Source organism: Carcharhinus amblyrhynchos, chromosome 3 (genome assembly GCF_965287045.1).
Source record: "Carcharhinus amblyrhynchos chromosome 3, sCarAmb.v2.hapA, whole genome shotgun sequence".
Lineage (NCBI taxonomy): Eukaryota > Metazoa > Chordata > Chondrichthyes > Carcharhiniformes > Carcharhinidae > Carcharhinus > Carcharhinus amblyrhynchos.
Genome location: NC_137326.1, coordinates 6,739,066 through 6,765,174, shown reverse-complemented (window position 1 = coordinate 6,765,174; position 26,109 = coordinate 6,739,066). Strand labels below are relative to the sequence as shown.

The 26,109-nt window shown below is 44.1% G+C and overlaps 1 protein-coding gene across 1 annotated transcript in view; it reads left to right on the top strand.

The window, feature by feature from the left end:
- Positions 1-24,763, top strand: part of LOC145363374 (coatomer subunit gamma-1) — a 60,961-nt gene extending 36,198 nt beyond the window's left edge. The window contains exons 13-24 of the mRNA XM_080218654.1: positions 1,819-1,914; positions 3,162-3,405; positions 6,033-6,108; positions 13,819-13,922; positions 14,988-15,113; positions 16,592-16,660; positions 16,782-16,924; positions 18,846-19,017; positions 20,442-20,539; positions 22,582-22,720; positions 23,271-23,369; positions 24,239-24,763. Coding sequence (XP_080074780.1) covers positions 1,819-1,914; positions 3,162-3,405; positions 6,033-6,108; positions 13,819-13,922; positions 14,988-15,113; positions 16,592-16,660; positions 16,782-16,924; positions 18,846-19,017; positions 20,442-20,539; positions 22,582-22,720; positions 23,271-23,369; positions 24,239-24,369 — 1,497 coding nt within the window. The 3' untranslated portion in view covers positions 24,370-24,763. The remainder of the gene's footprint in view (positions 1-1,818; positions 1,915-3,161; positions 3,406-6,032; positions 6,109-13,818; positions 13,923-14,987; positions 15,114-16,591; positions 16,661-16,781; positions 16,925-18,845; positions 19,018-20,441; positions 20,540-22,581; positions 22,721-23,270; positions 23,370-24,238) is intronic.
- The last annotated feature ends 1,346 nt before the right edge of the window (positions 24,764-26,109 follow it).

Sequence of the window (26,109 nt, the reverse complement as noted above, 5' to 3'; positions counted from 1 at the left end):
AACCCTAGTCTCTGGCACTATGAGGTAGCAGTGCTAACAACTGCCACCCCACAAATCCATGAATTCTCAGTGCAATTGTACCTTTTGTTTTAAAAGATGGATTTTTTTATATATGGGAACAAGGCCAGGCCATATGGCCTAACTAGTCTACATTAATATTTAAGCTCTGCAAGTCATGTCACCTTACTTGATCTCACCACATCACCATATCTTTCTATTCTTTTCCCTGTTGTGCTTCTCCAGCTTTGAATCAAAGATCCCACATGCCTATTTTACATAATTACACATGTTTTTATATTTTTCACCTCATCTCCTTTGATCATTAATTGTTGCCAAGGTTATACATCACAGGATACCAACAGTCCCTTTAGCTTCCCACCTAGGGGGCTTCACAGGCCACCTGGACAGTAAATATGACACAAGCGCGCACTCACTGTCTCTCGCCAGCAGGGCCAGTGGATAGAGAACAGGATCAAAAACCCAAGATGGTTATTCTTCCTGACCACAGGTCACCAGAGTCAACTATACTTGTGCCCTGGCTGAGATCAACTAACCCAGCATAGAATGGGGAATAAATCTGCACATCTGTGCTACATTTAGTTACCAGGCCAGTGGGCAAGCGAGTTGTAATCATATAGCTTCAAATCAGTAATAACTTGAAGTAGCTTATACTGTGATTGGTAACACATGTTCTGAGCTACCAGTAAGCCCTGTAAACATAGTGCTAATAAATCAAAAGATAACATGGGGAGCTATTCAAACAGAAAGGTGTGATGAGACTAAGCCAATTCTCATCTGCTTGAGGCTGCTTCTTGCAAGCTGTGCCCAGTATACTTTCTAATTCTATATTTTACTCACTCTCTCCTTTACTTCTCTATGAATGGTATGCTTTGTCTATAAAGTTAAAGTTTGTTTATTAGTCACAAGTTACATTAACACTGCAATGAAGTTACTGTAAAAGTCCCCTAGCACGCGTGAAGCAATACATATACTAATGCATATGACGATAAATCAAATCGGTGTCCAGGAGAGATTGTTAAAAAGCAATGGCACCTTTCACTTCCATTAATCATGAGGGCTGGTCACCAAAATCAAACCGTTCATCGTTATCTTTTAACTTGCACTTATTTAGAGCTTTTCAAAATCTCTGGATGCTCCAGAGGATTTTAGAACCAATTAAGTATTTTTTGAAGTGTTGTCACTGCTGCTTTACATCAAGGTCCCACGATCAGCAATGTGATAACGACCAGATGATCTGTTTTTCTTTTAAAAAAAGACTTTAAGATGAAGCTGGGTAAGAGTTATCTGTTGGTCAGGACACCGTGCAGAATACCGCTGCAACGCTAAAATATAGAGTCATGTGATCATTTAGGCCCACCTGACAGGAAAGACATGGCTTCTCTTTAACGTCTCATCTGAACAGCAGTATCTGCGGCAGTGCAGCACTCCCGTAGTACCAGCACTGGGCGTATCGGCTGAGATTTTGGGCAGAATTTTTCCGTCCTGCCTGCCACGGGAATCGTAGCGGGTGGGACAGGGCCATACAAAGGTCCGTTTGTGTCCCAAGTTTCCGAAATGGGGCTGGAACCCTCAACTTCTGACTAAGGTGAGAGTACTACCCACTGAGTCACAGCTAACCAGGTCAAGTACATTGCTCACGGTCCAGAAAGCATTGGGTTTGATTCTTGGTCTCTGTGACATGATTTTTGATTATTGTTTTACAAGTATTTCAGATCTAAATTAAAGAAAACAATGATGTTTGGAGGGAGTCCTCTGCTAACTGGCTGCTTAATGATCTCCTGATGAATCTGCGTCTAGGTGGTGGTGGTACAGGCCATTAGTGCTCTGTGCCAGAAATACCCACGAAAGCACTCCGTGATGATGAATTTCCTGTTCACCATGCTGAGAGAAGAGGTATGTTCATATCAAATCGTAAGTATCTCAGAAATAACACTTGCATTTTAAATAAGAATCGTATTTACAGTTTTTTTATTAAATTTGTGGCTGGTTATGGACAATGTTTACAGCTGCCTTGATTATTGCTTAGAAAACTTTGTAGAACTCTCCAGAGGAGGCAAATCGCTCGGTGCATCGTGCCCCTGTAAAGTCTTTGACCGACCTGTCCAATTAGCCTCACTGCTTCACTTTCTTCCCATAGCCCTTCAAACCTTTTCCTTTCAAGTACACATTCACTGGTTTGCATTCAAAGCAGGTTTCTTCAAACCAACCGGAGGAAAAGTATTTTCTGATTGAAATGTGCGCTGGGTTGTTTTCCCAAAGGTTTGGGCAGCTCCCCAGTCGAGATAGAGACTAAAACATAACTTAAAGTATTTGGAAAGCAGCAATCTAAAAAGATTCAGATAAATGGGAATGGAGCAGATAATGAAGAGGGAGCACATATTATCACTTGAGTTCTTAGAAATACTGGCAAACATAAAGCAGAGTGGGTGAAAGTAAGACTATTGATGTCAGAGGACAAAGTACAGTACAGGAACAGGCCCTTCGGCCCTCCAAGCCTGCACCGATCATGTGTTCCTAACTGGACCATCTGTTTGTATCCCTCTACTTCCATTCTGTTCATGTGTCTATCTTGATAAGTCTTAAATGATCCTAGTGTGTCTGCCTCACTTTGCTTAGTAGTGCATTCCAGGCCCCTACCACCCTCTGTATAAAAAACGTCCCCCGCATATCTGTATTGAACCTTGTCCCCCTTACCTCGAACTTGTGACCCCTTGTGTTTGTCAATTCTGACCTGGGAAAAAGCTTCCAACTGTTCACCCTATCTATGCCCTTCATAATTTTATAAACTTCTATTAGATGACCCCTCAACCTCCATCTTTCCAGGGAGAACAATCCTAGTTTACTCATCTTACCTTATAGCTAATACCCTCCAATTAGGGGGCTAAATATCATTTTTGACTTAACATGCATGTTTTATAGCAGTTTTGGAGAAGTCTCACAATATTTAATCTCATGGAGGCACTTCCCAAATTAGTTCAAAATTTCCATTAAGTAAATTAGCTGAGGGGTTTCTGTTTACTCAGTCATGGAGTAGTATTCTATCATTACGCAGCATACAGAATGTGTGACTCTTTTGACTCAATGAGCAGTGAAGCTGTTGGGAAATTGGCCCATGTTCTGCCTCCTGATCTTTCCCTCAGGGTGGATTTGAGTACAAGCGCGCCATTGTGGATTGCATCATCTGTATCATCGAGGACAACCCGGAGAGCAAGGAGACGGGGCTGGCTCACCTCTGCGAGTTCATTGAGGACTGTGAGTTTACAGTCCTGGCCACCCGCATCCTTCATCTGCTCGGGAGGGAAGGGGCCAGGACACCTAACCCTTCCAAGTACATTCGCTTCATCTACAATCGGGTCATCCTGGAGAATGAAGAGGTCCGCGCAGGTAAGTTACACTTTGAGTCCGCTGTCACCGATACTTCTTGTGTAAGGTGTGTGGGTTGCAGAATGCTGCTTAACAAGGTCAAGCGGGAAAAGGAAGGAGAAAAGAAACTGGCATTATTGAACAGTGAGAGTTGTCAATGGGTTTCTGATAGCAGAGAGAGAAGCAATAAGTACAAGTGTTTTTGGAGAAAACCACATTATATGTGAACCCTCAGATACTGAAGCAGTCCATGTCCAAATGTAACAAGACCTGGACAATATCCAGGCTTGTGCTGGCAAATGGAAAGTAACATTCATGTGACACAAGTGCCAGGCAATGACCAACTCCAACAAGAGAGAATCTAACCATTTGGGGCGGCATGGTGGCTCAGTGGTTAGCATTGTTGCCTCACAGCGCTAGGGACCCAGACTCAGTTCTAGTCTTAGGTCACTATCTGTGTGGAGTTTGCGTGTTCTCCCGTGTCTGCAGATCCAATCACCAGATTTCCTCTGGGTGTCCCGATTTCCTCCCACAGTCCAAAGATGTGTGGGTTAGGTTGACTGGCCATGCTAAATTGAACTGAGGGGTCAATTTAGCCCAGGGGACTAGCAGGGTAAATATGTGGGGTTATGGGAAAAGGGCCTGGGTGGAGACTCAATGGGCCAAATGGTCTCCTGCACTGTAGGGATTCTCTGACCACCTCTTGGCATTCAATGGCATTGCCACTGCTGACTCCCCCACTATCAACATCCTGGAGGTTATCATTAACCAGAAACTGAATGGACTAGCTTTATAAATACTGTGGCTACAAAAGCAGATAAGACGCTGTGAATTCTAGACAAATAATTCACCTCCCAACTCCCCAAAGCTTGTCCACTACAAGGCCACACATCGGGGGTGTGATGGAATACTCTCCACGTGCCCGTATAAGTGCAGCTCCAACAACACTCAAGAAGCTCAAGATCATCAAGGACAAAACAGGTTGCTTTATTGGCACCCCGTCCACAAAAATTCACTCCATCCACCATCAGTGCACAGTAGCAGCAGAGTGAACCATCTACAAGATGTGCTTTGGAACTGTCCAAGGCCCCTTAGACAATCTTTTCCAAGCCCACGACCATTACCATATAGATGGGCATCAGGCACCTGGGAACACCTTCTCAAGGGGCAATTAGGAATGGGCAGTAAATGCGTCCCATGAACAAAAAACACTTCAACTTTCCATTCTCCAGAATACTACCTTAACCGTCTCCTGTCAAAACAGAATCATCACTCACCCTGCTCATGGCGAGAGCTAAAGGTTCCATTCCTGTTGTTGGTAAGAGGAGGTTTTGGTCTTCACTTGATCACACTTGGAACAATCACTAGCGTTACTGCTACAGAATTAATGGGTTCCTCCTGACTGCACTCTAGCAGTCCCTGCTCAGAAATGTGTGTGTTTGTTTGGATTTTAGGGTGAGATCGGTTTTCTTATTCATTCACGAGACTTGGAGGTCACTGGCTAGGCCAGCATTTATTATCCTTCGTACTTACTGTTGAGAAGGTGGTGGTGAACTGCTATAGTCCAGGTGGTGTAGTATACACCTGCAGTGCTGTTAGGGAGGGAGTTCCATAGGAATTAGGAGCAGAGGTAGGCAAGTTGAGCACTGTGAGTCTGCTCCTCCATTCAATCAGATGGTGGCTGGTCTCAAACCCACCTCCCCACCTGCTCCCCATATCCCTTTATCACTTTTTTAAATTGGAAATATATCTATCTCCTTGAAACCATTCCAGGATTTTGATCCAGGTGACAGTGAAGGAACAGCGATATATTTCTAAGTCAGGATGGTGACTGACTGGGGTGGAACTTCCAGGTGATGCCCTTCCCAAGTACCTGCTGCCCTTCTCCTTCCAGACTGTAGCGATTGCAGGTTTGGAAGATAGACTTGATGTGATATTTTCCCATTGATGTTCCCTTATTTAAAACAGTAGAAGCCAGATGGCTAGCTGTGACCTCAGGATCGGCATTCTGGGTGATAGAAACAAAAATTGCATCTGTTGGCCATCTCCAGTTGACCCGAGAAGGTGGTGGTAAACCATCACGAGTCACTGCAGTCCCATGATGGTGCTGGGTTGGTAATTTCTTGCTGTTGACCCAGAGATAATGAAGGAATAGCGTACATTCCAAATCATTATCATGTGAGATTTGGAGGGAATGCCTTGAAAGGTGATCCCATGAACTTGAAACTCTTGTCTTTTCTCATTGGAATGTGTCCAGCTCTGTGATCCCTAACAAACTATGGTGAGATATTGTAATACATCCTATAGATCGTGTATCCTACAAACAAAGGGCATCAGTGATGTGGGAGCAGATATTGAATCCAGCAGCAAGACTGACCAGCAAACTCTTGGATTTTAAATTTTATGCAAGGAACAGGTAAAGGAGTTTCCTCTGAGTGTGGACAGAAAGCTGCACTGAGTCCTGAACACACATCGCAGATGTGAAATGCAAGAACAATTGTCTTATTTCGGATGTTGAACCTGGGGAGGTGAATTCTGCCTTCACTGCATTCATCCTGATTTGTACCTAAAGGTGCACTCAAGCTGCCTACCTGATGTTATTGTAAACCCTTATTAAAGAATTGTATCTCTTTCTCTTAAAACTTTAGCTGCTGTGAGTGCTTTGGCCAAGTTTGGAGCCCAGAATGAAGAGATGTACCCCAGTGTAAGCGTTCTGTTGAAGAGGTAAGGTGCACAATGCAGATAAGCCTCACCGTGTCGGGGTACTTACCCCAGTCTGAACATATTGCTGTAATGGATAGGTACACAGTGCAGTTTACATTCCCCTTGTCCAATTACAGCCTCCTCCCTCATAATATAAATCTTGTCTGATTTTCTAAGCCATCAGTTTTGACTGAACGTTGGCTCTATTCTCTCTCCACAGATGCAGTTAGACCTCTGCCGAGTTTCTCCAGCATTTTCTGTTTTTGCTTCAGATTCCGGCATCTGCAGTATTTTGCCTTATTTGCAGTTAACTCTGTTCAGTGTAGTTTCTGTGATGTGTATATTCAGAAGGAAGTCTAATTTTTTTTAATGTTTTTATTTTATTATTAGTCACAGGTAGGCTTACATTAACACTGCAATGAAGTTACTGTGAAAATCCCTAGCCACCACACTCCGACACCTGTTCGGGTACACTGAGGGAGAATTTAGCTTGGTCAGTGTATCTAACCAGCCTGTCTTTAAGACTGTGGGAGGAAACCCACACAGACACAGGGAGAATGTGCAGACTCCGCACAGGCTGTCACCCAAGCTGGGATTCGAACCCGAGTCCCTGGTGCTGAGAGGCAGCAGTGCTAACCACTATACCACCCAAACTGAATGATGGCTCGGAGGGCTGAACGACCTGCTGTTCTATTCCTTTTTTGTCAGGCTTGCAGTCCTGGTAACCTTCCCAGTATAATTTACCTACTTTCTGTAGAAGTACTGTTGTGGAGGGGCAGGTGTGCTAGTCAGTATAATTTTACTGATTCCTGAGGATGCAGTGGAGTATTTTTACCATATCCAGAAATACAGCGTCAGCTTCACAAGCTTAAAGCTCTGATCTAAGTGTTTCTATTTAATTGTGAATTTGCTAGTATATTCCCTTGGTTCCATTTCAACCCTCTGGTGATTAGCAATATGGCTGACTGTTTAGAATAAAATATGTGGAGTTCAGCTTTGTTGCAGATAGAGATGTGTTTTTTTAGTTGTGTTGGGGGAGGGGTGGAAGGAAGAGGAGAGATTGTTCTTTCCAGCTTTTCATCTGTTAGCTGATTTCAGAGAGGGGCTGATTTAGAAATGGGGAGATGCTGTATCCATAGAATTCCATAAAATCCCTGCAGTGCAGAAGGAGGCCATTTGGCCCATCGAGTCTGCACCAACTCTTTGACACAGCATTCCACCCCCTAACCCCACATAATTAACATGGCTAATCTTCGTAACTACACCGCTTTGGAGGAAACCCACGCAGACACAGGGGGAACATGCAAACTCCACACAGGTAGTCACCCAAGCTGGGAATCGAACCCAGGTCCCTGGCGCTGTGTGACGCCAGTGCTAACCACTGTGCCGCCGTGCTATCTGGAGGAATGAATAAAAGATAAGTCAGAGTTCTCTGTCCTCGTTGCCATGCTGTGATCTCTGCTCACCAGTGTGTGGTGGGTGTGGTAGCTTTATAGTTATGTCACTGAAATAGTAAAATCTGGACCAGTGATCTGGAGACACACGTCCCACCATGGTAATTGGAGAACTTCAATCCAGTTAATTAAATAAACCTGGAATGAAAAGCTAATACCAGTAATTGTGTCCACATAACAATTGTCATAAAATCCAATCTAGTTCACTGGTGCTAGCTAACTGTGTCCTGACACCAAGACCCATTTCTTATAGCAGTTGTTTTTGCTGACCTACACTGGCTTGCAGTCACACCTTGATTTTAAAATTCTCAGACTTATTTGCAAATTTCTCCTGTCCACGCCCCTCCCTATCTCTGTAATCTCCTCCAGTCCCACAATCCTGGCAGATATTTACACTCCTTTAATTCTGGCTGCTTCAGCATCCCCAAATTTTAATTGCAAATTATAATTACGCAAACTGGAGGAACAGCACGTCATCTTCCAGCTAGGCACTTAACAGCCTTCTGATCTCAACATCGAATTCAACAACTTCAGATGATTAGCTCTCCCCCACCTTAGCCCCCTTTGTTTACATTTCATTTCATTTTTAATTGTTCTCTACCTTTTATTTTCTTCATTGTCTTCCTTTATTTTTCTTCCTCTCCCCCACTCTTTCCCCCTATCTTATCTCCCCTTTTCTCCGCCTTTGCTTCCCCTTTCCTTTTTCTCCATTTTACCTCCCTCCCACCCATTCCTCCTCCACCACCACCACTACTGCCCCCCGCTACCCACATCTTCATCTGTCAGTTTACCCTCTGATTTCAGCTTCTTTGCTGTTTGGCCATTCCCACCTTCTATTCTTTTTGCGGACTGCCATTAGCAGCCTTTCTCTTCGTTTCTGTGGCTATGACATCTTTCATTCCCTCACCCTGCAGTATAAATATCTCCCACTTTCTCTGCCTTTTAGCTTTGACAAAGGATCATCTGGACTCAAAACATCAGCTCTTTGCTCTCTGTCCTTCCAGATGCTGCCAGAGTTGCTGAGATTTTCCAGTGTTTTCTCTTTTGATCCCAAATTTTAATTGCTCCGCTAAAGGCGGCTGTGCCTTCACTTTCCTCGTCCCTAAACTTCTAGAATTCTCTCCTGACACCTTTGTGCCTCTTTACTTTGCATGGGGATGTTTTTACTCATTTTTCAATGTATGGTTGGTATATTAAGATTGTAAGCATAGGCAGAAAAGTCACATTTCTGGAGCAAAGCTCCTCCATCTGCAATGAACAACACCTCAGAATGTACTTGCACATCTTAGGAGTGTTTATTGGCTAAGTCTTACAACAGCCTAGCGCCTGAGATCAGTGTGAATGCCTAACATTGGTGTTGGTAAGCACTGATGGTGCCCACAAGATCAGTTACACAATGTCACTGTCAGTTGCTTTTTATAATTATACTTGGTTTGACTTCTTAATTAATTGCTTAAAGGAAAAGCACAGAGAGGAGAACCTTCTATGTCATGTGCTACAATAAAATAAAATTCTCCTGAAATACAATCACGGGTGGCATGGTTAGCACTGCTGCCTCACAGCGCCAAGGACCCAGGTTCGATTCCCAGCTTGGGCCACTGTCTGTGCGAAGTCTGCGCGTTCTACCCGTGTCTGTGTGGGTTTCCTCCCACAGTCCAAAGACACGCTGGTTAGGTGCACTGGTCATGCTAAGTTCTCCCTCAGTGTATCCGAACAGGCCCCAGAGTGTGGCGACTAGGGGACTTTCACAGTAATTTCATTGCGGTGTTAATGTAAGCCTACTTGTCACACTAATAAATAAACTTTTAAAAAATCTTGTCTTTTTTTGTGAAAAAGCCAACTGCAATCTAGGCTGACACAGCCACTGTGCTGAAGGAGAAGTGCGTTGTTGGAAGTGCCACCTTTTAGGTAAAACGTAGAACCTCTCAAATGAATGTAAAAGATTCCTGGCTCTCTCAGGGAACAGCAGAAGTTTCTCCCCAGCGTCTTGGCCAATATTTACCTCTCAAGTAGCGTCACTTGATAAAAAAAACAGATTACCTGGTCAATTACAGGATTGTTGTTTGTGGGACCCTTGCTGTGAGCAAATTGTTTCCTATTTAAAACACTAACTTATACTTCCCATAGCCCCTGTCAACCAATTAAATGTGTCCTGAAATCATGAAAGGTGCTGTATAAATGCAACACATTTTGTGGCACAGTGGTTAGCACTGCTGCCTCATAGCGCCAGGGATCCGAGTTTGAATCCCAGCTTGGGTGACTGTTTGTGCGGAGTCTGCACGTTGTCCCCGTGTCTGCATGGGTTTCCTCTGGGTGCTCCGGTTTCTTCCCACTGTCCAAAGATGTGTGGGTTAGGTGGATTGGCCATGCTAACTTCTCCCTCAGTGTACTCGAACAGGCATAGCCTGAGTGTGGTGACTAAGGAAATTACACAGTAACTTCATAGCAGTGTTAATATAAGCCTACTTGTGACTAATAAATAAATGTTACATTACCTCCAGTCCACTAAAGCCTGTCATATTGAGTTTCCTGGCTATTGGGTTGTCGTGTCGACAGCAAGTTGTCTGAGAGGAAAGGGTGAGTGGGCAGGCGGGTGCTCCATCAAATTTAGTTTGGGGATTGGCGGTGGGAGGGAGCAGGGACTCGGGAGTGCAATCCCCTCTTAGTTCCCTGGAGTTGATTCCGCATTATCAAACCCCGGGAGAACTTGCAGCCAGCTGCATTCCCGAGACTTAACTTCCCGTTAAGGCTGCCAAACACAGAAGCTTGACTGATATTTTTAAATCTGTCAGCTTAAATACATTTGTTGAATTAGAAATGGTTTTAGCTATTTCTGTTTACTGTGGGGAATTTGCCTATGTAACAATGATGACTACACTTCAAAGTAATTCATTGGCTGTAAAGTGCTTTGGGACATCCCAAAGGTTCATAAATACAGGTCCGTTTGTTCTCTCAATAAAGCCCTAATGCTGTGAAAGTCACTGATTTATATTCAATCTGGGGAGGCTGGAATTTTCTGTGATAATTTTAAGTGTTCTGCTCTGTAAGCGGTTGCCAAATTGCACTGTATACCATTTTAATGATATTGTTTTCCATTAAATGTCAGGGATTATTTGAAAAGGTTTTATGACTGTATCAAACATGTTGGAATGGCAGTTTTGAGTGTGAAAACCAGTGTGCTAAATAAGCATTTGGAACTTCAGCCCTGAAGGATCAAACAGAAGGTTGTCCAACATCATAACTCTTTTAAAAGACTTTTTTTCAAAATTTGAAAAGACAGATCTGTCCTGACAGTAAAAGCGGTTGGTATTAAGGCGGAGAGATTTTGGGCCAGTGTTAAGTGCTTGCCGAGATTATTTGGATTTGCAGAGTTCAGCCAGCATCTGCTATTCCTGAACTTCAGAAACCATGCTGTTTCCCATCCTCAGTGTGGGCTTCTGATCTCTGTGGCGTTGTCAAGGGAAACTGCAGAACAGAGATCAGGCACTTCCCAGCAGGGAGGCACAGAGGCACCTTGTAAGGAAAGGATGAGTTAATTAGATTGCCTTCAGGTTTTGCGTGACCTCCTGTTGGCAGCAAGGATACAGAAACTGGACATGTTCTCCTTGGAGCAGAGATGATCAGGAGGAGGTTTGGTAGAGGTGTTCAAATCATGAATGGTTTTGATGGAATAAAGATGTTAAATTACCATTCTGCTGACAGAAGGATGGGTTAGCAGAGGAGAGCGATGTAAGGTTTCTACTAAAGAACGAGAAGTAGTTTGAGAAAAATATTTTTCCTCAACGGCTTATGATAGTTTGGAATGTACTGGTAGTGGAAACAAGTTAAATAGTAACTGTCAGAAGGAAGGTGAATAAATATGGGAGGAATTTGCAGGGATGTGACGTAAAGTAAAAAGTATATTTATTAGCCACAAGTAGGCTTACATTAATACTGCAATGAAGTTACTGTGAAAATCCCCTAGTCGCCACACTTCGGTGCCTGTTCGGGTGCACTGAGGGAGAATTTGGCATTCTCCAACACGTATAACCGGCACGTTTTTGGAGTGTGGGAGGAAACCCATGCAGACACGGGGCAAACATGCAAACTCCACACAAACTGTGACCCAAGTGGAGAATCGAACCCAAGTCCCTAGCGTTGTGAGGCAGCAATGCTAACCCCTGTGCTGCCCATGTTCGGGTGGGAGGAAAGTGAAACTGATTGGCAATAGTTCTTCCAAAGAACCAGCAGAGGCCAGATGGGTCAAATAGCCAGTTACCGTGCTGTTTAATTCTTTGATGTTCAGGTGACAAAAAGGGTTCAGTTGGACAACGTTTTAATTGATAAAGATATTCAGTGGAACCCACAAACTATCCATGTTTGCTCTGTCTGGAGAGCTCCATTGGTCTCACTGCAGTGAGAGAATTAATTAACGGTACCAGCTGTCCGAGGGTGGGAAACTTCAGTGGCTCTGACCACTGACTAAATCATAGAAGAAGAAACTCTACAGTACAGAAAAAGGCCATTCAGCCCATCAAGTCTGGACCGACCACAATCCCATCCAGGCTGTACCCCAATGTCCCTATATGTTTTACCCACTAATCCTTCTAACCTATGCACCTAAGGGACAATTTTAGTATGCCCAATCAACCTAACCCACACATTTTTGGACTGTGGGAGGAAACTGGAGCACCTGGAGAAAACCGACGCAGACACGAGGAGAATGTGCAAACTCCACACAGACAGTGACCCGAGCCGGGAATCGAACCTGGGTCCCAGGTGCTATGAGCCAGTAGTGCTAACCACTGTGCCACCGTGCCGTCCTAAGTTGGGAACTTGCTCAAGTCCTGTGACTGCCTCCTGTTGAAGCTCTGGGGACTGAATCTTAAGTTAATACGGTTAATTAGATGAGGGAATGTGCAGATTCACGTGTAGACAAAGCAAAAGAAATGTTTAAAATATGAGTGTTGGGACAAATGCTTCAGGGTTCAGTGATTACCATTAACCCAATGATCTTGAAAACTGAATTTTGCATAAATATGAGCCATAAATGTGCTAAATATATATGATTATTATATTAATATGATTTTTTTTCTCGGCGGATTGAGAGTCTTTGAAAGTCTCTTCCTAAATGTGATGGAAAGAGAGTGTTTGTTCCCTTTAGCCTCTGCCTCAAAAACTATCAGACAAGGAGAGTTGAGACCTGGATAAGATCAGCCATGAACCTACTGATCGTCAGATCAGGGCTAGGGGCTGAATGGCCTACTCCTGCCCCAATTTATCATGTTCTTGAGAGGCTGGCATGTCATGTGATAAAACCTGAAGGACTACGCTAACCAGAATTGGCAATCCTACCGTTAACATTGATAGGGTCTGGGTAAGATGTTCTGTCGGAGATAAACTGCAACTCAACTTTTATTTTGAATGATGTTTTGAAAGCAGCTGGGTGCACCAGTATTCCCTCCACGGTGCACCCGTTTTTCCCTAGCTAATTGGAACAATGATGAGTTACCCATTTGGTCGATTCTGGATGTCAGTTGAACAGCCCTATTCCCTTCTCCAATACTTTGATAATTAGTGCTCAAAGAGATGTGAAAAACACTTCTTTTAATATCCTTATGATTGTTCTCCTGGTTTGCTCGGAATGGTTTCTTGAGATTAATCTTCAATTCCTGGAGACTCCATTCTAACCCTGGGGGGCTGGCAACTGAGTTAGAAGTCAGCCTCCAGTTCTTGGAAATCAAATTTCAACTATTGAGTACAAACAACCCACATTAACACCTGCCTGTCTTGGCTCTGATCTTAAACCAGGGCATCTGGACCTTTGAAATTCTGCGCTGTTGCTACTGATAAATGATTTAGAATTTGATTAAGATGATTTAATTAAAGATTGTGTGCACGCATATATATGTGTTCGCTCTTGTTAATCCAAAGTCACATACATTTGAGGGAGATATTTAGTATTAGCACAAGGTGCTGAAACATAGCACAGAAGGAGGCCATTTGGCTCCTGTCCATTCAGTGAAAGAACTATTAAACTATTCCCACACCTCTGATCTTATCCTAGAGCCTTGCAAAATATGTTATTTTCTTTCATTTATCTAATCCCTTTCTGAAAGCTGTGATTGAATTTGCTTCCTCCATCCTGCTAGATCCAAATGACGTGGTGCGTTTTTTAAAAAAAAAAGTTTTCCTAATTTTTCCAGGTTCTTTTGTCGATTAAGTTTTACATGCGTGTCCCCTGGATGTTGAACATCTTGTCATTAAATGTTGTGATGCAACTCTGTACTCTGCACAGATGCATGATGGATGATGACAACGAGGTGCGAGATCGGGCCACCTTTTACCTGAGTGTGCTGGAGCAGAAACAGAAGGCTTTGAATTCGGCCTATATCCTCAATGGTAAGGAGCCTCAAATGTGTGAACTCTGATGTAGGTTGTCTTCCTGGTCGTAACACTAATAGATCATAAATATTTATTGCAAATCCCACCCCATTAAAAGGTTCAATGAATGTCTTGTCATGTGGGCTGTAGAACCCACAAAGGTGCTGGTTTCCATCCATGATCTCCGGTTTGTGTTATTTTCATGTCTCAGATATAAGAACTGGAATTGGCCTCTGCGCTAAGAGTAGGGAGATGGGAAAGTGAACCAGAGATCTCACCTCTAAGGACTAGACAGTGACTTCTGCAGCACATGTCTGAAAATAGAGTGAGGAGAGGCTTGGGCTAAGCTTTGATGCCCTATGTTGCCAAATGACTCTCCAATGTTCTATTTGCACATTTAACCTAGTGAAGCAACCTAAAGTGTTTCACAGGAGCACAATGAAACACAAATTGACACCAAACCAAGAAAAGAAATATTAGATGCTCAAAGAAGTGAGGCACTCGGGAGGTTTAGGGGGTAATTTCACAGCTTGAGTGAAGACATTACTGCCAGTGAAGGGGCGAAGAAACCTGGCTAGTTAAGCTGAAATGTAACTAATATTTATTTAGGTGAGGTGACAGATGATTGTGTTCCAACATGTTTCTTCAGTTGCTTCATCATAAAATCCCTACAGTGCAGCAGAAACCACTCAGCCCATCTAATCTGCACTGACTCTTTGACAGAGTATCTTAGCCAGGACCTCTTCCCCCTCTGTATCCCTGTAACTCCAAACGTTTACCGTGGCTAATCTACCTAACCTACATATCTTAGGACTGCGGATGGAAGCCGGAGTATCTGGAGGAAACCCATGTAGACGTGGGAAGAACGTGCAAGCTCCAGACAGATAAGTCACCCAAGGCTGGAATTGAACCTGGGTCCCTGGCGCTGTGAAGTAGCAGTGCTAACCACTGTGCAGCTATGCTGCCCTGAAGAACATTGCAGAGAATGAAATGCATGGTGTATCTCAGATTTTAGATTATAAAATGCTCAACATATTGCACAGTAAGTGCATTTTAAAAACAATGTAATGTCTCCTTGTCCAGGACTGCAAGTATCCATTCCAGGCCTGGAACGAGCACTGCACCACTACACACTGGAGCCGACTGAAAAACCCTTTGACCTGAAATCAGTTCCGTTGTCCATGGCTCCCATCTCTGAACAGAAGCCTGGTAGGTGCATTTCTCTCGGAGCAGTATTTCCCGTTGGTCCCAGGTGTACCACGAGCTTCACTGTTTTTTATTGAAAGGTGGGATGACTCCCTGGTTAAGGTAGTGGAGACTGAAATCTCGGAATCATTTCAAAGGCAGTATGGTTGGGCCAGGGGAAGACTGTATTCCCCTTCTGTCTCCAGGTGAACGAGCCAAGTTAAGTTGAATGATCCTTCTCATCTTTTATTTTGAATGGTTTTTTGATAGCAGTTGGGTTCTAAGATGTTTCCAGAAATGAGGAAATGGAAGTATTGTTGGTGTTACATTCTTTCGAAAAAGCTTTTCATAAAGTTAGAAACATAAAAATTAGAAACTAGAAGCAGGAGTAGGCCATTTGGCCCTTTGAGCCAGCTCCTCCATTCATTTTCACAGCTGATCATTAAATTCAATATCCTGTGATCCCTTTAGGACTATGAACTATAAGACCATAACACATAGGAGCAGAATTAGGCCACTCGGCCGGTCGAGTCTGCTCCGCCATTCAATCATGGCTGATTCTTTTTATCGTCCCCATTCCTCATAACCCCTGATCCCCTTATTAATCAAGAACCTATCTATCTCTGTCTTAAAGACACTCAATGACCTGGCTTCCACAGCCTTCTGCAGCAAAGAGTTTGACAGATTCACTACTCTCTGGCTGAAGAAATTCCTCCTCATCTCTGTTTTAAGTGATCATCCCTTCAGCCTGAGATTGTGCCCTAAATTCCTTCTTGAAATCTCCCAATATTTTGACCTGATCTACTTTGTGTGATAGTGAATTCCACACATCACCACTCACTTTTGTCTAAAAAGAACATAAGAACATAAGAAATAGGAGCAGGAGTAAAGGTTCACATCTTATCCTCAAACTATGACCCCTAGGTTTGGACTCCCCCCACCATTGGGAACATTCTCTCTGAATCTACCCTGTCTAACCCTGTTAGAATTTTATAAGTTTCAATGAGATCCCTCTCACTCTTCTATATTCCAGTGAATATAGTTTCTCATATCCTGCTATCTCAGGAATCAGCCTGGTAAACTTTTGCTGCACTGCCTCTATAGCAAGGACATCGTTCCTCAGATAAGGACAACAAAACTGCACACAATAATCCAGATGTGGCCTCACCAACACCCTATACAATTGCAGTGAAACATCCCTATCCCTACATTCATATCGTATAGATAAGTAAATTGCTTGAATTATTCTCTACCTTGTGTAAGGACAGGTGTAAGTCAATTGGCTATTAAACAACGCTTAAAACTGGGTTTATTTCTTCCCCCTTCCCTTTCGAAACCATGTTGAAGTTCAGAGATACCTCCCCGCAAATCACTAAGGAGCCTGGTGAATCACTGTAGCAGTGAAGTCTGCAGAAAGATGTGAAAAGGGGATACCTCTGCTTTCCTCCCCCAGCAGTACTTCTCCATTGTTCTGAGTTGTAACTGATATTTTATTACTACAGAAATAACTCCAGCGGTTGCAGTCAAAATGCCAGAGAAGGTGGCATCGAGCAGACAGGATATTTTCCAAGGTAGGGACGGCTTTGACTACCGCAGTTGCAGTTTATCGTGCACAACAACAGCAATCGATTTCAGCATTGGTGCTTTCAGTGAACCTGCCAGATTACAAATGAAAATCTCATTCCATTTCAGAACAACTTGCTGCTATCCCAGAACTCAAGGACCTTGGCTCGCTTTTCAAGTCGTCACCCAACCCCGTCCCTCTCACGGAATCAGAGACAGAGTATGTTATCCGCTGCACCAAGCACACCTTCACAAATCACATTGTGTTCCAGGTAAATGACTCCCGGACCTCACAGGTGTTGCCTCTCTGCTTGTGTAGCAAATCTGGGCAGGGTGATTAATCTTTTTGTTCAGTTTCCTCCTGTGCTTGTATGTGGGTGCTGTTTATAGCCTTAGTGCTGACCATTTAACTTTCTGATTTGAGCTGAAACAGCAGTAAAGATAGGCTTGCCTTTCGTTTATGCAGCGTTTTCATGACCTCCCAAAGAGCTTTACAACCAATGAAGCACTTTGAAGTGTAGTCACTGTTGTAATGTCTTGGGGACCGTACACCCTGGAGTCATGGCTGTAAAAGAAAGAAAGGCTTGCATTTATATCACATCTTTCACATCCATGGTGTGTCCCGCAGTGCTTTGTATCCATTGAGGTACTTCTGAAATGTAGGAAATGCAGCAGCCATTCTGCACAGATCGAGCTCACACAAATATCAGTGTGATATTGCCAAGGTAGTTTGTTGCTTGTGATGTTGTTGAGTGATGAGTCTTGACCAAGTGTGGCGCAGTGGCACAATGGTTAGCACTGCTGCCTCACAGCACCGGGGACCCTGGTTCAATTCTGGCCTCAGGTCACTGTCTGTGGGGAGTTTGCACATTCTCCCTGCGTCTGCGTGGGTTTCCTCCAGGTGCTCTGGTTTCCTCCCACAGTCCAAAGATGTGCTGGTTAGGTTGATTGGCCATGCTAAATTGACCTTAATGTCAGTGGGATTAACATTTGATTTGATTTTATTATTGTCACATGTATTAGTATACAGTGAAAAGTATTGTTTCTTGTGTGCTATATAGACAAAGCATACCATTCATGGAGAAGGAAACAAAGAGCGTAGAATGTAGTGTTACAATCATAGTTAGGGTGTAGAGAAAGTTTAACTTTATGCAAGGTAAGTCTGATAGCGACAGGAAAAATGCTGTTCTTTATAGTCAGTTGTACATGACCTCAGACTTTTATATCTTTTTCCCAACAGAAGAAGGTGGAAGAGAGAATGTCTGGGGTGTGTGGGGTCCTTAATTGTGCTGGCTGCTTTGCCAAGACAGCAGGAAGTGTAGACACAGTCAATGGGTGGGAGGCTGTAAATATGTGGAATTACAGGAATAGGGCCTAGGTGGGATTGTTGTCAGTGTGGACTTGATGGACCAAATGGCCGCCTCCTGCACTGTAGGGATTCTATGTAACATGCACGTCCCAAGCAGTGACTATTTCCGTGACCATCTGATGCAACCATCCAACATGAAGGTGCACAGATCCAGGATCGCATCAGCACTACTCATATTGAGAAGTTCAGATTTCACTGTTAATCTCTGTGAATAGCTGCGAGATGATGGGGAGTTGGAATTGAGAGTTCCAGCAAGTACCTAAAAAGATTATAAGTTTATTTTAGTCACAAGTAGGCTTACATTTACACTGTAATGAAGCTACTGTGAAAATCCTCTAGTCACCACATTCCGGTGCCTGGTCAGGTGCACAGAAGGAGAATTTAGCATGGCCAATGCACCTAACCAGCACATCTTTGGACTGAGGGGGGAAACCGGAGCACCTCGAGGAAACCCACAGTGATACGGGGAGAACGTGCTGACTCCACACAGACAGTGACCCAAGCCGGGAATCAAACCTGGGTCCCTGGTGCTGTGAGGCAGCAGTGCTAACCACTGTCACTGTGCTGCTTAGTTAGTAGAAGAAGGATTTTTCACTTTTTGTGTGACACTGTGTACCTTGGTTGCCTGCCATTGAAATGGGGAGCAGAAAGGAATCTGAACCCTTTCAACATGCCATAACTGGGTAAGCTGTGTGTGAAAGCCTGGAGGATGCTGAGGGTCACAGTTGAAGGGAAAGTGGGTTGACTACCAGTTGCAAAAGCTGATATAATGGCATTCTTATCGAATAGCGTTTGTTGAAGGATTTTCTCTTTGATCTGTACAGTTTGATTGCACCAACACTCTGAATGATCAAATCCTGGAGAATGTCACAGTGCAGATGGAACCTACAGAAGGTTACGAAGTGGTGTGCTGTATCCCAGCAGCCAACCTCTCCTATAACCAGCCAGGCATCTGCTACACGCTGGTGACGTTACCGGAAGAAGATCCGACAGCAGGTGAGGACGGCGGCTGTAGTTACTTGGGGGGTTTTGGGTGGCCAGATTTGTAACCTCCGAGGGTAAAATTTCTGCTCTGAGTACGATCAGCGAAACTGCCCCAAAAGTGTGCGTGACGTTGTACTGGTTAGCTAACACTTCAAGTTTCTGCTAGTTAACTCACATAATTATACGAAACATAAAAGATTGAAGAAAATACTGATCATGTTTTTGTGCGCAACTCACTTGCATTTCGTAGAATCCCTACAATGCTGAAGGAGGCCATATGGCTCATCAAATCTGCACCAATCACAATCCCACCCAGACCCTAGCCCCTTAAGTCCACATATTTACCCTGTTAATCCCCCTAACACTAAAAGACCCTGATATTTAGCCCTCGTTGAGCAGCTTCCACCTGCATTGTGTTGATCATTGGAAGAATTGAAAGAATTCATGGCCCCTCTGCATTTTTCCACAGTTGGGGTTGGGTATCCCTCAGACATTTAATTCTGCCTGTTGGTTGACCTGGGGTACTCTGCCAGGCCTGTTCTCACCTCCTTCCTCCCCCTTTCCCTCTGCTCCATGGCTTTTGCTGTACTATCTGACTCGAGACTTCAAAGTTCTGTGACTCAGTGAACATCACTTTGGGGAGACAGCGAAATAGTGATAACATCGCTGGGCTAGTTATCCCAAGGCCAACAATGAGGACGTGGGTTCAAATCCCACCATGGCAGCCAGTGGAATTTACAATTCAGTTAATAAATCTGGAATATAAAACTATTCTCAGTAATGGCAACCATAATAAATATCATTACTGTAAACACATCTGGTTCGCTAGGGAAGGAAATCTGCCCTCATTACTTGGTCTAGCCTAAATGTGATTCCAGAAATGTGATTGACTCTTATCTGCCCCTCTGAAATGGGCAAGCAAGCTATTCAGTTCAAGGGCAATTAGGGATGGACAACTGGTAATTAGGACTGGCCTTACCAATGATGTCCACATCCGATTAAAGAAACAGGATGAGGCCATTTAGTCCCTTCAGCCTTTTCCACCATTAAATTAGATTGCTACTGGTTTACCCACCCTGATCAATGTCCCTCGATCCCCTTGCCCATCAGTTATCTGTCGATCTCGGTGTTCAATTCACCCACATACAGTGCATCAGGGAAAATGCGAGAAAATGTTCTGGATTCCCGGGGAGCTGTGGATAATCCGGCATCTGATATATCTGGGATTGGCATTGAGGAAGTGATAACAAACCAGTTGACAATTAAAAGTCTAAGCTGGTGAATAATTAGTGACCACATATCGGTGCAGTGTTAAGATGCTGTGGCAAGCACCCAAGTTAACCCTTGCCATTTTGTCTCCCTCCCTCGATGTATGAATGTGACATCTTTCCTCTGAGCCCTGTTTGACTTGAAGCTCATGCCTTTCTTTCCATTAGTGTCCTGTACGTTCAGCTGCACCTTAAAGTTCACTGTGAAAGATTGTGATCCAAACACAGGAGAAGCTGACGAAGAGGGATATGAAGATGAGTATGTGGTAAGTGGGAGTGCGTTAACCTACCTTTACATCCAGATGAATCTAGTGCACCCTGCCTTATTGATGCAGTAGGAGGAAAACATTTCTACTCATTTAATATCTTTTGATTACCTTTCGATATTCATTTGAAACTGGGCGGCATGGACACATTGGGCTGACGGGCCTGCTTCCATGCTGTAAACCTCTAGGACTCTATGACTCTACTCCAGTATGTCCCACAGTCCGTTATAGCCAATTTATACACAGCAAGATCCCACAACAGAGAATCTACATGAGTGATGTTGACTGGGCGGGCAAATGCCCCTACTTTTTCCGAAAGTAGCGCTGTGGAAATTTTTGCATTCACCTGAGATGGGCAGATGAGATCTTGCTTTGACTGAAACATGGCCTCTCCACCAGCACAGTGCTTCCTCGCTGTAAAAATTAGTTGTGTAGTTGATAGTAAGAAGAAAGCATCAGGCTGCAGGGAGCTTATCAGTGCACTGCACGGATGGATAGAGAGGTGGCAAATGGATTACAGCCTGGACAAGTGTGAGGTAATGCATTTGGGAAAGGCAAAGGATTTTACAAAAAATGGCAGGATACTGAGAAGTGGAGAGGAACAAAGGGACCTTGGAGTATGTGCCCACCAATCCCTCGAAGTAAAAGGACAGGTAGATAATATGCTTATGAAGGAGTACAGGATATTTTCCTTTATTAGCCAAGACATAGGATAGAAGAGTAGGGAGGCTACTGTATATGACACTAGTTGCATGTTAGGAAATCTTTTAAGCGCAGTTAAATAACTCTGAAACCAGACTTGCGTGTGTTGTCCAGATACTCACTCACCATTAGCTGTAACTAAGACTATTATCATCATACAATAGATTCATATAAGCTGGCTTCTTGCAGATGTGAGGTGATCAAACTTGGCCTTTGTAGATAGCTGTGTGGTGAGTTCTGACTTTAATGGGGCCGTTCCCTGGTTTGTGTACCCTTTCCCTGTGAATTATATCACCTGATACCCCCAATGTACATTGTAGCAAGTTTCTTCTCGTTTGTCTCCAGACTTCACCTAATGGCCGTCTTATGGTCCAGCTGTTGATCAGTTAATATCACAAAAGGAACAGGGTGACCGCGACACTCAAATATGTGATACAGCTTGGGGGTTTTTATTGTTATTCACACGTGTTGGCAACATGTCCACTACAGCTCCTACTCCCGTTGTTCTGACCAATAACTGACGTTAACACAAACTAAAACTCTGACACTCACATTGAATTTTGGTTAGCTTTAGGAATGAGGCAAATTCTAATACAGCATTCCAGGAAGGATGTCATCACCTTGGGGAATGCAGGGATTTACCAGGATGTTGCTAACAGGGGAGAACTTCAGCTGCAGGATTCTTGGTCAGGCTGGGGCTGTAAAAGAGGAGGCTGAGGGGAGATTTGATTGAGTTGAATAAAATTGAGTAGCCAAAATAGAATGGCTGGGAAAGACCAGCTTCCCTTAAAGTAACCAGAGGCATGGGTTTCAAGTAATCAGCAGAAGTATTAGAGGGGACTTCAGACATTTTTTGACCCAGTTGGGAGAGTCTGAGACTCGATCTGAAGAGGTAGTAGAGGAGGATCTCATAGTATTTTAGTAACAATAGTTGGGTATAGATTTGAAATAACGTACCCTACAGGGCTAAAGACCAAGAGCTGGATAGTGAGATTAGGTTAGATAGCTCCTTGGCCAGCACAGGCATGATGGGCTGAATCATGTTTTTTCTCTTCTTCTATTTAACTTGAACCTCAAGCCCATGTATACTCCACCCGAGTGTAAATACAGTCAGGGGTATGCACGAAGCTACCAGCGCTCAGGATATTCTGTGCAGTTTGAGGCTAGAGGTGCTCGTTTGCAAACATTAACTTTGCTGCAGACGTGTCAGTAAATATGAATGAGTGTCTTTACCCTCAGCTCGATGGCTCATGTTGCCTGAACCCCCATACCTGTTGGCCCTCCCACCATATTGAATGTGATACTACTCACAGCCAGCTTTGTTTTGTCTCTTCTCCCAGCTGGAAGATGTGGAGATCACTGTGGCAGATCACATCCAGAAAGTCCTGAAGCCAAACTTCAGCGCTGCCTGGGAGGAGGTGGGGAGCGAATTCGAGAAGGAAGAGACCTTCGCCTTGTCAAGCATGAAAACACTCGATGGTTAGTAGGAACCAGTGGTTAACATTTGTAGCACTAAGCTGCAGATAGCACAGGTTGTTAATAATGTTTCTTATTGGGACTCTATTGCAAATAAACCCCTCTTGGCCCAAGAAATTAGAGTGCGATGTGACTAGCATCTCGCTGCAGTTTTGAAAAGGATGCAGTTTATGTGTGTGTGTGTGTGTGTTGAGTGAGTGTGTGCATGTGTGTTTGCCTGCTCCCAGCTTGGCCCAGCTCCTCTCTAACACCCAGCAGTGGTCGAGTTGCTGGTATATCTTGAGACGGGGACTGGATTGAATATTTAGTCTCTTCCTTGGGAAGTTTAATATCCAGCAGTGAGCAATGTGTCTGCGAGCAGGCTGAGTTAGTGATTAGGATTCGGTCATTTGGATTAGACTGCAGACGGTTGATTTAATTGAACAGTTGGATTCCCCTGGTCCGCACCAGTTCTAAGTCAGCTGCTGGGTGCCGGCAGATGGGTTTAGGCCAGGAACTGTGTTGATGCCATATATAGTTCGTCTTTAAGCCTTGCACTTGTTTGTATTTTCAGAGGCTGTGAATAACATTGTTAACTTCCTGGGCATGCAGCCATGTGAGCGGTCTGATAAAGTGCCGGAGAATAAGAATTCGCACACGCTTTATTTGGCAGGTAAGGTGCTTTTCCAACCTCCTCCAGCCCCCCTGCAAGCTATGGCCAGTTGTGACTAGAATCAGACATAATAACTTGATTAAGCCTCCTGTTGCTGCAACTTCAGCGGTTGTCCCAGAGATCTGCTTCTTGTAGGTGGAAGGGAGAGTTCGATCTTTGTCAATTCTCTCTTCCCCAGGCTCAGTTGGTTTATTGTGATTTATGTCAACCCCTACCAACAACTTGCATTTATATAGTGCCTTTAACGTAGTAAAATGTTGTTAAACTTTGGTTTGTATTGCTCTGACCACTGTAGACTTTTAAAAAGAAACTCATTGAATCCCTACAGTACAGAAGGAGGATGTTTGGCCCATTGAGTCTGCACCGACCACAATCCCACTCAGGCCCATAACCCCACCATTTACCCTGCTAACTTCCCTGATAATAAGAGTCAATTTAGCATTGCCAATCCACCTAACCTGCACGTAATTGGGAGGAAACCCACGCAGACATGTGGGAGAACGTGCAGACTGTGACCTGGAAATTGCACCTGGGTCCCTGGCACTGTGAGGCAGCAGCGCTAACTACTGTATCCACTGTATGCACTATGGCTGCACTGCCTCAGCACAGGGACACCAGAAACAGGTTTTTCCCAGGGTGACTGTGCAAAACTAGCTGAAGCACACGGGAGTGAAAGGGCTGAAATGGAGAGGTGGGGAGATTGATGTGGCACATAAATACCAGTGCAGACCTGATGGGCCAAACAGCCTGTTTGTGTGCTGTATTAACTTTATTCCTTCTGCTGCTCATGTTCCCCCTTCCCTTCCCTCCCCCACAACAACATTGACCCTGATCCAATAACCTTGCCATCTTTTTTCCCCCTGTTTCAGGCGTTTTCCGTGGAGGTCATGACCTCCTCGTGCGGGCAAGGCTCGCCCTGATGGACGGCGTGACAATGCAGGTGACCGCACGGAGTAAAGATGAAGTTCCTGTCGATGTCATCATGGCCTCCGTTGGTTAGTTTCTTCCGTGAAGAAAACGCTCTTGTCACCCGGGGCGGGTGAGAAATTTCTGAGAAAACGCCACAAACTCAATTTTATTGCTAATTATGGAGAAAAAAAATGTCAAACTATCGTCAGTGATGCAACATAGATGGTGTTGGATCTTTTGCGTCTAGAAACAGATTGGTGAAATCATCATTTGTAATAATAACTCTGACAATTTTAGAAAATTAATGTCTGCTAAGCGGAGGGAATTTTAAACACCCTTCATGTCTGTAATAAGGACTTGTTACATTAAAGAAAATTGGCATGTATATTATATATATATAAACACAAACTATAATATGGAGGACAGGGGCATTACAATTTTTCCCATCTGCGATTTGTTGAATAAAAAGGCTTTTGTTATTCCAATTTCTATCTCTTTAGTTCCAATCGAGGGCAAAGTGAAACAATCAAAGCTTCAATCGGAACATTTTAAAGTTTATTTATTAGTGTCACAAGTAATGCTTACATTAACACTGCAATGAAGTTAGTGTGAAATTCCCCTAGTCGCCCACACTCTGGTGCCTATTTGGGTCAATGCACCTAACCAGCATGTCTTTCTGACTCTGGGAGGAACCGCATACAGACGCGGAGAATGTGCAAACTCCACACACACAGTGACCCAAGCTGGGAATGGAACCTGGGTCCCTGGTGCCGTGAAGCAGCAGTGCTCACCACCGTGCCGCCCGTATATAATCAAAGCAATTCATTGTGCAATTTGTTACTCACCTTCCCTCCTTCATTTTACTCAATGATCTGTGGGGGTAATGACACTGGGCTAATCAGAGGCCCAGCTAATGCTCCGAGGACAAGAATTCAAATCCCACCAGTACAGCTGGTGGAATTTGTACCCAGGGGGATGCGGGGAAAGGGAGGATTCAGTGTCCATCACAAAGAGCAGCACCACCATAGACTGAGCTGGCTGGGTTCTAAAGGACGTTGCTGTTGGACTGGGACTGCAGCAGGAGGTGAGGGAAAAACATTCTTGACCTCATTCTCACCATGCTGCCTGCTAAAGATGCATCTGTCCATGACAGTATAGGTAAGGGTGACCACTACACTCCTTGTGGAGACAAAGTCCTGCCTTCACATTGAGAATAACCTCCAACATGATGTGTCGTGCTAAATGGGACAGACTTCAAACCAATCTAGCAACTCAAGACTGGGCATCCATGAAGTGCTGTGGGCCATCAACAGCAGAACTGTACTCCAGCACAATCTGCAAACTGATGGGCCAGTATACCCCCACTCTACCATTACCATCAAGCCTGGGGATCAACACATTCAATGAAGAGTGTAGGAGGGTATACCAGGAGCAGCAGCAGGCATGCCTAAACGTGAGGTATCAACCTGGTGAAGCTACCAAACAGGACTACTTGCATACCAAATGGCAAAAACAGCAAGTGATCCCACAACCAACGGATCAGATCTAAGCTCTGCAGTCCTTTCACATCCAATCGTGCTAACATGCTTGATGATAGAGGGGATTAAGGGTTATGGGGAGAGGGTGGGAATGTGGAACTGAGCCACGACAGATCAGCCATGATCTTATTGAATGGCGGGGCAGGCTCGAAGGGCTAGATGGCCTACTCCTGCTCCTATTTCTTATGTTCTCAGTTATGTGTGTATACATGCTTGTGTATGTGTAAATGCATACACTTGTCTGGATGAGTGCAGCTCCAACAACACAAGAAGCTCAACACCATTTAGAACAA